The sequence below is a fragment of the Camelus bactrianus genome, chromosome X (genome assembly GCF_048773025.1).
Source record: "Camelus bactrianus isolate YW-2024 breed Bactrian camel chromosome X, ASM4877302v1, whole genome shotgun sequence".
NCBI lineage: Eukaryota > Metazoa > Chordata > Mammalia > Artiodactyla > Camelidae > Camelus > Camelus bactrianus.
Genome location: NC_133575.1, coordinates 41,772,396 through 41,782,406, shown reverse-complemented (window position 1 = coordinate 41,782,406; position 10,011 = coordinate 41,772,396). Strand labels below are relative to the sequence as shown.

The 10,011-nt window shown below is 43.9% G+C and overlaps 1 protein-coding gene and 1 long non-coding RNA gene across 2 annotated transcripts; both read right to left on the bottom strand.

Annotated features, from left to right (window-relative positions):
• Positions 1-577: 577 nt before the first annotated feature.
• SNX12 (sorting nexin 12) lies at positions 578-8,733 on the bottom strand. The gene is made up of 4 exons (XM_074358887.1): positions 8,449-8,733; positions 3,542-3,637; positions 2,856-2,980; positions 578-2,444 (listed from the first exon to the last, which is right to left on the bottom strand). The coding sequence occupies exons 1-4, from the start codon at positions 8,611-8,613 to the stop codon at positions 2,342-2,344; spliced, it is 489 nt and encodes a 162-aa protein (XP_074214988.1). The 5' UTR covers positions 8,614-8,733; the 3' UTR covers positions 578-2,341.
• LOC141576223 (uncharacterized) lies at positions 3,651-8,350 on the bottom strand. The gene is made up of 3 exons (XR_012504535.1): positions 8,313-8,350; positions 7,282-7,349; positions 3,651-6,286 (listed from the first exon to the last, which is right to left on the bottom strand). It is a non-coding gene; the product is annotated as an uncharacterized LOC141576223 (long non-coding RNA).
• Positions 8,734-10,011: the final 1,278 nt, after the last annotated feature.

Below are 10,011 nucleotides of genomic sequence, written 5' to 3'. Positions count from 1 at the left end.
TATGAAGCCATTTCAGAACCCGTTGGTCATGTGAAAATATCCATCGTCAGAAGTTCTCAGAGTTCACTCACCTTTCTGCCTGCATCAAATCTATCTGAAAGAAAAATGTCTCCATTAAGGTAAAAAGCCTCTGCAAGAAACAGTGTTTGTAGGTGAGTGGGTATGTTTGAGGATGAGCGCATGCACACATGTGTTTATGTACACAGACAGCATATGCATATACATACACACACACACATACTATAAATATATTCTGCCCAAATTAGCACAAACCCACAAGCTTAAAAACCAAATCTGCTAAATCTGACCCAAACCACAGTTACTGAGCCCTATGGCTACTTCCTGCAAGCAGATACATTTCTTCTGTGACAAAGTCAATTGCATGTTGCAAGAAGGATAGGTAAATATTGCTACAGGCAGCTAGGATTCAGCTTTTTTTCAACTTAAATGAATTTAAATGTAAAACTTACTTATCACTTCAGGACACTGACCATGTTGTATGATTTCTGCACAATACCCAGAATATCTGAGAAACTAAAAACTACTAAATTTACGACTTAAGCAGGAAAACAGAGGCTTGCTTCACAGTGGTTTAATATGAACAGAGTTGAATATGACATTGTCTGACAGAAGAATGAATATTTTGCTGAATAAAAGCCCCGAGTCAGGATATATACACAGCAGAAATGGGGCCTCAGGCTCTCAGAACTTGTGCACAATGAAAGAAGGAATCTTAAAAAAAATCAGTAACAGAGGATACAAATGAAAAAGGCAGCAACACCACCAACACTGGGGAGATGGGAAAGGGAGCAGAGCCTCTCTCTAGGCGCTGCTCAGCCCCTGGCACAGGCTCGGCAGCTGGAGAGCTGATCTGTCTCAGGGAACTTTAACATTTAGATGGACTCCAAATCTCATGTCAAACTCCAATCCTAATCTCTCCAATCATGGTCTTGTCCCTTTTCCCCAAGACCCTATATAAAAGAACTCCAATCCTCCCACGACAGGGAGTCTAAGCAAAGAGCCCTCACTTTTGACCTAACACCAGAGTTAACCTGCTCCCAACCCACCACTTGGGATAGATATCGGGCCCCAGCAAACAAACCACTACCTCTTAGACAGAAGCTCAGGAAAGTCGCCAGCCTCAAGAAGCTGCTTCAGACTCTAAGATTTTGGAAATCTATACCCAGCTGCTGTCCCTAGCTCAACTTCCAGGGAGAATGCTGGAGTCCCGTGGGAAACAAGTGCAGGCAGTTCATTAACCCTGTGACCAAGCTGGGGAGGGCAGTGACAACTCTTGCCCCTAAGCCCCATTCAACAGCTCAAAGTGCTTAGGAGAAGTCAGAACTGTGTGGTTTGCTCATGTGTTTCTGCCCCATGGCAGCACTAAATGGGATGAGGAGAAGGGAGAATGGAAGGAAGAGAATGGTGATGTCCTTCCCTACCACTGGGAGGTACCTAGAAAATGATCCACTCCCACCCTTCAGGGAGTTACCTGGCAGTGGTGAGTTTCCCCCAGCCCTCACACCACCAAACCTGCAAAGTTAACCCATAAGTAGTGAGGGCTTGGGGGAGGAAGAACTGCTTGCTCAGCCCATACTGACTCACCGCTGGTGAGCAAGAAAAGACAGCCAGAGCGGGGAGCCACAACGGAGAGGGGGTAGGCAACAGGAGCTCCCTTACTGCCCTATGGCTTTCTTCTGATCTGAAGCAGCCATGATGATGGGCCCAGAAAACCCACACACCTTGTGCCACTAAACAGACTGCTTAGACTGTAAGAGGATTACTGCCATGAAAAGCAACAAGGGAGAGAGAAAGTAACAAAAGAAACTGTTGAGAAAACTGGGAACAGGCCTAGAGAAAACAAGGAGAACTTTTGGGTCTCTGCCACCTTCCCAAAAAGGAAAAAAGTTCATGCAGGTAGGAAAGGCAGGGTCTTTCCCTGCTCAGCGTTCCTGGTTAAACCTAAGAGTAAGAAAAATCCCCTGAACTTGCAGCATCAGTATGTATCCAAGTGCCCCACCCCAGCACAAGACCCGCCCCCCTCAAGGTTAGCCTTCTGGCATGGGTAAATGCCCAAGAAATTGCCTTCCAGTCCAATCCCCCCACCCACTCCCCAACCCCAAGCAAAGGGCATCTGCCTGTGGTCTCCCACCTCTCCTCAGAGAAGAGGATCCCAGCAGAGTGCCCACAGTATAGTCAGGTACCAAGGAACACAATGCCAGACAGTCTATCAGGCCAGGGGATGGGCACAGCCAACTTCAGATCAAAGAGAGAGAGAGGCTTAGTGTAAAAACCAATGTCATTTCAGCAGGAAAGTAGAGGGCAGGTGGTAGAGGGTCTCCTACTGGCGCACCTTCCCAGGGACGTAGTTCCTGTCAATTGCCTCCTCCTGCAGGAACATGTGTAGGCAGCGTTCATTCTGAGCCAGTGGGTGCCCAGCAATTCTATAAAGAGACCAAGATGGTTATCAGCAGTATTTGGGATCAGAGAGAATTCGCAGAAGGATGGTAGTGAGGATATGGAACAGGGGAAGAAGGACAAAGTCAGCTCTGAGGTTCAAGCAAGTAGAGGACAGCAGCAGGGCACCGCTTCAACCCTAACATTGTAGAGGGGAAGGGGACCGAGGGGTAAGGCACAGGGAAATCCCTACACACATCCAACATGCACTGCTTTCTCGGGCTCTGAGGGACAGGATCAGCATTCTGCTCAGTGGAAAGGAGTTTTACTGTCCACTTAGCCCACCACACAATCGGCACCACGTCATATTACCCATTACAAAAGAGGAGAGAGATGAAACATACAGAAAGATCAAGATGGCAAAAGTAGCAAGAGGAATCCCCAGGATCGTGGCTTACTTGTTAATAAACTGTTCGAGGCCCTGCCTCCTTTCTTCAATAAAGGATTCCTCAAAGATGCCTTCGTCTCCTCGGAAAGGGAGCTGCCGCTTCAAGGCTTTCCCAGGCAGTGGTGGTACTACAATCTGCAGGCAGACACAAAATATCAGTCACACGGGAGAGGACAGAGAGGGGACGAGATGATAAAGCACTGTATACTTCATTTCCTATTAGGCATAGGGTCCATCCTATGCCATAGCCAGCAACTTGCAAAAACTGAGACCATAAGAACAGTCAGGATGCCTCAGGTCAAAAATTAATCCAGCTCAGTTTTTGTGGGAGGACAGGTTTACCATCTCAAAAGAAAGGAAATAAACTCCAAATATTCTTCACTACCATCCAAGAATTCAGCCATACTTCCCATTTGTAGTACCTACAGGAATTAAGTTATATGACTTTACTAGCCACTAAGTCAAGTAATGATTTTTCTTTAAAATTTCTCCTGAACTTACCACTTTCAAGTTTCAATATATTGGATTCAATATATTGGATACTCAATATCCGATCCAATATATTGGGATTTGGTAGATAGAGTACGTCCACCCTCTCTACTGCCTTCGCGGTTTTATAGACTATGCCATCTTACGCCCTCTCAGCCTATGCAGATCTCCTCTCCCAAGGCTGCCACACAGGGCACAAGGCCATACCTTACTATCTCGTTCCAGCTCATTTTTCAGCCACTCAAAGTCACTGTAGCGCCGCCGAACACAGGACTCCTTCAGCTTGAAGATAGGTAGGTTTGTCTACAGGGAATAAAGAATGAGAGAAGAGAGATGGTTAGTAATGTTCAGCCTGTGATGGCCGCCTGTCAGAACCACTTGGAAAGGTCTTAAGAAACAGCTCCTATGGACCATGGTCCTACAACCTTTCAAAACACCAGCGAGTGAATACCAATCCTTACCACATCCAGCCTTGTCACGGGTGGTGACCAGAAGTCCCTTGCTGCTTAGAATTTATCCTACAAGGAGACTTGAAGCTGTACATAAAAATGTATATACACTGTATAGGCATACCATAATTTACTTAACCAATTATCTATTGATGGACATTTATTATTACTGCAAATCAAATTCAGTGAAAACCCTTACATTTTGGTTTACATTGGTTAAATAAATTATGGTATGCCTATACAGTGGAATACAACTATGAAAAGAATGTGAAAGATACATATGACCCAGTATAGAAAGATATTAGGCATTAAAATCAAGGTACATAGGGAACTATGTAAATATCTTGTAGTAATTTATGGTGAAAAAGAATATGAAAATGAATATATGTATGTTTATGATGACTGAAGCATAATGCTGTATGCCAGACTGACACATTGCAAACTGCCTATACTTCAATAAAAAATATATATATACAAATGAAAAAAAATCAAGGTACAGAACAGTATATATCACCTGTCTCTATTTGTAGTTTTAAAAGGGATATGTACATGTGTATACATGTATATTTATGAATAAAATATTTATGAAAAGATACTGGTAATAGTGATTGACTTTGGAGAATAAGACTAGACAACTAGAATGGGTGGGTCATTTTTCACTGTAAAATTTGAATTTACCATCTGTATGTATTACATTTTCAACTGAAATGTGAATTTAAGTTCTCTGTAAAGAACAAGAGATAAGCACCCCCAAAGCATGGCTTCCTCTGCTTTTCCTGTCCAAATCCTCTCCACTCTACGAGTCCCAGCTCAAGTCCCACTTCATCCAGGAAGTCTTTCCTGACACCAGCTTAATTTATTGATCTCCCACTCCTCTGAACTCTTATGACACTTATACTTTTGTACTGCCTGACACACTATTGTTTTATGCATTGTGTTAGTCTTGCTACCTAACTAAACTATAATTTCATTGAAATCAGGAGTCATGACTACTCCTGCCATTTCCCTAAATGCAGACTATGCAAGTTACTCAATACTCAATCGATTAACAGAGGCCCTATGTATGTTCACCCTCTCCTTATCTAGCAAGCGCAGCAGAAATAGCAATGTTTAAGTTGGTGTGCTCCCTGATGTAAATCAGCTTATTCTCACATCTTAATCATTGAGAATTTTCCCAAGGTTCCAAGGGCAACATGAACCCCAACAAGCAAAAAACCCTGATCCTCACTCCGATCTACAAGTTCTAAATGGAAATGGCCAACCAGAAGTATTAATACTAACTATATTTCCCTCCAGCAAATTCAAATCAGCAGATGGAAATAAAAGGAGTTAGTTCCTCTCCTTTCTCTACAACTGACTCAGAGCAGGAAAAGGGCATCCTGCCAGGATGCTATGCTAGAGCTTCTCACATTCCTCACTATGTCATGCCTCGTAGTCAGTCCTCAAGTCTGCAAGATGTCTTTTCAGGATCCAGTTCTAGGTATAGGGCATCAAAAGCCACATAACTGGTCATCTTACATTAGATACAACTCTACTGAGGATCAAGGTCCAAGGAATGTCAATGTTGAAGTGGAGTGAGATACATGTAAAGTAGTATTTTATTACCTAAACTATTCTTTAGGAGACTAAATTAAAAAGTAGAAACAGTTGTTTATTCAGAAAGAGGGCAGAGGGAGAGAGGGAGACTTTGTTTTTACAGTACAGTGACTGTTGAACAATACAGGTTTGAACCGTGCAGGTCCACTTATACATGGATTTTTTTTCAATAAATATAGTCTTTTTTCTACCTTTTGATTTTGTTCCATGTGCATGTATTAACTACTCAAAATAAACCATTATAGAGAACATTCTCAGATCCCTGCATGAAATACATGTGTATCAAATCATCACATTGTATACCTTAAACTTACATAATATTATCTGTCAATTATATCTCAATAAAGCTAGGGATAAAAATAATCATGCAAGAAAAAATGCCCTTCGGTATCATGTGATTCTAGGTTTCCACCAGAATTCATTACACTGTGATCCCCAAACAGTAGAACCTTAACTAGCAGGCTTTTACAGAAGCCAACAGAAGGGCCTAAGAAAAGAAAAAAAATGCTGAGTAGATTCTTCCAAGACACAGTGAAAACCACTACTGCCATTTTGTGGACTTCCTTCTTTGACTTACAAAAATACTATTCTTTCCCTACCCCCACAGGATGGTGACAATAATGGCCTTTCATCTCAGCACCTAGCTATCTAAGGAAGGGGCTACTATGTACCAGGATACTCTCCCAGCTCCAACCTACAAATTGTATGAGGAAGACAAGATTGTGCACTACAGCATAGAGTCCTTCAGCTCTGATCAACAAAAAATCAAGGAAAAGGAGCGTAAGAAGCAAAATTTAAGTCCACAAGACAACTGACATTTGAAAAGTTCCATACATATCATGTGAAGTCACCAGGACACCTCTCCAGAATCCTTATTTCTTCCAGAGCAGGGGGATCCTTTCCTGAGCTATTACACAAAGAAAAGAAGTCAGTGCCATCTGCTTCTACCATACACAATACCTACCTCCCAAAGCCCATTCTCTGAGTCTCATGCTCCCTATCTATAATGCCTAACATGATTAGGCACTTAAAATAGCAATTTAAAACCAACTTATTTTACCAGTTTTCCCCAAAACAGAGTTAAGTAAAAATATCAAAAGCCTATATTGCCATACAAATTAACATAAACAATACAAATTAACTCAAACCCACAGAACTAGGAACTGCCATCAACCCTATCATCACCATATAATTAGTGATTGTGGAAAGGATGAAAAGCTCAGTGGGTAGAAAAATTCTGCATGCTAAAGTTTTGCAACTAAGCATTGCCAAAGAGACTAAAGTGTAGTGGAAAGCGTGTGATGGGCTTTGGAGTCTGACAGACCTGGGTTCAAATCCCAGGCCTATCACTTAGCTATGTGTACTTGGGCAAGTTACTTAAACTGCATTCCTCCTCAGTTTCTTATCTGTAAAGTGGTGTTTTGTAAGGATTTAGAAACTAAAACCTAGTTCAATGCCTGGCACATAGTAGGCACTAGATGAACACTGCCCGCTGCTATTAGTATGCCTGAACTAGAGAACAATTCCATTCATAATCCCTACGGGGCTCTTGGGTAATTTGTCAAGACAATGTCTCCAAAACTCCACAGCAGAGAGTTCTTACGCCCGGGCTTCCTCAGGTAATTAAGTTCTCTACCACTAACAGTTCCTAGCTTTTGTCATATGTTAAAGGCTCTAACTTGCATTCTTCCTCAAAGAGATGATTTCAAACAGTTCTTATGTGGATGAGTTTCTCTTTCTCTCTCTCTCTCTTTTTTTTTTTTTTGCTATTCACTTTTCTTTCTTCAGTTTGGACTTTGCCAAATCTGGAATTTGGAGATCATCATTTCTCAATCAGATTTCAAAGCCCAGAGAGGAGCACACTCTCATTCAATTCATTCATTCCAAAATGAAAGCACATACACTCTTTTAGGTCTTCAAATGCTGTTTGAGCAGCATGCTGTCCATAGAGAACATTCTGGCCCTCTAGTCTGAGAAGAAAACATAAGGAAAATTAGAAAATGGTCTTCAAACTTTCTTGCCTGTAACCACTTCAACTCGGCAAAAGAACTTGCAAACCATGTACTCTATCTCCACATTCCCTCTTTGCATTGTGGACTAAGAACTAGAGAATAAAGTCCTCTGTAGTGCACACTGTTAGAAGCCACTCCTAGGGCAGTCCTGAAATGTAATATATTAAAGTTAACTACGGACAAGGGGCTAAAAGAATGAATCCAAAAGGTTAGTCTACGACCAAAAGGGCAAATGGCCATTCATATAGAGAAAACCCAAATGAAAGCCAATAAATATTGAAATAAACATTCTGGATACTTCAGATCTAAAGGCTCAGCAAAGGATGAGGGCAAACTTGACAATCCACCAATCCCCATGCAAGGCCAGGTTTCCCAGTGAGACTTGGCATGTGGTACATGTGAAAACTTAAGCATAAAACACTTCTCTCCTTCAGATGTCAATTCTGCACAAGTCTGGGAAGCACTCAGTCTCAAGGAGACTCCCCTTATTTCTGCTCCACCAAGCCCACAATCTCCCTTTCCTGGAATCTATCTTCCCTTTATCCAGGCTTTGCTTAACTCCATCATTCAGGGAGACCTCATTAGGAAGAAGCCGGGCCTTTCTGTCCCCCGTCTTCAGACTGACTTCACACAATCTAGTTTAGTTATGGGACCCTGCGACATATCGCCTGGGCTTTCCATCCCCCAGCCCTCTTCCACTCTTCCTTTCCTCCTTCTGTCGCTACAGTCCTGATTCCTATTTTCTTGAATTCCTCACTCTAATCCTCTCCATCGTCCCCACCAGATCCAGCCATGCTTCACTTCTTGCTCATGGGTTCTTGTTTTCCCTCACGCCCGTCAGATGTCCCCCTCAGGAGTTTTCTGTAGCCTGGGGCCACAACCGAGTGTACAGACCTCTCCGCAAACCTAGTAAGCCCCTACCCCGCAGATGACCCCTCAAGCGTCTTCTGCACCGGCAGTCCTCCCTAGGGCAGCCTCCCCCCGCCCCCCCCGCCCCCTCCCTCCCCGCCCAGTCGCCGGGTCCTGGCTCAGCTGTCTCCCTCACCCCGTGACTCACCCGCATGCGAACCTCATAGGTGGTGAAGCGCGCGCGGCCCACGCCCACCGTCTGTGGATTAAAGATGTCGATCTCCAGGAAGTTACTTGGCGGCCCGTAAGCGTCGGTCAGGTCCTGCGGCTTCGAGTTAAGGCGCCGAGTATCAGCTACTGCTGTGTCCGACATCTTTCCGAAGGAGAGACCGGGACCAGGGAAGGGGGGGTGGGGGACAGAAGCCGGAGGCAGGAGCGCGCACGGCCCCTCCCGCTTGCAAAATCACCAGCCAACCCACAGACGGCGGCGCCGCGCACGCGCGCCCACGCACGCACGCACGCGCACGCGCACGCCGCCCCGGCCCGGGCCCGGCAATCTGAGTAGCGGCCACGCTGACGACTGTAAGTCCTGCGCGGAAGAGGCCTCATTCAGACTTCCGGGCGGTGTTTGTGGCGGCCCGGGAACCTGCATCAACAATACGCACCTCCTCAGTAGCCTGGGAAGCACTACAGTCGAGATCCGCCAATCGCTGCTCCTCAAACCAAGAAATTGTCTTACACCTTGCATCAATCAGCAGTGGGCACTGCCCCGCAAGCTAGGATCCTGCAGTGATAGGCCGAAGCCCCGTGACCTGAATAATCTGGGTTGTGCGCGAAAATAGAAGGGTGGTCTCCGGAGGGTGGGGTTCCAACAATAGTACTAAGAACGTAGAACGCAGCCCCGCCACCGGTGCCACTGATAGTTTCAATTCATTTCACACGCAATTGAGCACTCAGCACAACTTATGGTTCCAGGAAAGCAGCGAGGATGGGATAAAGATGATTTCTCATTCTTACTTTTCAGGAAACTTCGGGCATATCTTCATCCTCCACTTGTTACCACATAAAAGCTAATTTCAGGTGTACTCAGTTAATTTCATTTCTCAGCAAATTGAGGGCATTTCTTTCATACCTTGTATCTCTACCCTACTCTGCAAAACTCCCTACTTGGCGCTGCTCTGGGGTTGCTTGCAGCTCACAATGGAGATAGAATGTATGTCTACATGAGACTATCTATAGAAATACTAATATTTATATGACTAATTTACACATGGCCCACATAAAGGGGTAGTGCCCATGTTAAAGGTGGGGCGGGGCGGGGGATGTAGCTCAGCGATTTAGTGCATGCTTAGCATACACACTGGGGATTGAACCCAGTACCTACTCTAAAAATAAATATGTAAACCTAATTACCTCCCCCCAAAATATAAAAAAATTAAATTAAATTTTTTAAAAGGTGGTGCCTTTAGGTCATCCTTTATTCTTGCACTGGCCTTTTGCTCAAAAAAAAAAAAAAAATTCCCATATCATTGATGCCCGAAATTCTTTCAACCAAGTACAGGCCCTATAATTTCACAATTAAGTTATTCAATTCAATTTAACTGATAGCTACTAAACAACTACTTATGTGTCAGGCACCATGCTAAACACTAGAGACCTAAAGTTCAATAAGAGAGTCCCTGCCCTCAAAGAGTTAACATTCTGAAAAGGGAGACAAGTAAATAAAACTAACATAATGTGACAAATATAAAATAAGTGAAAGTTCAAAGCA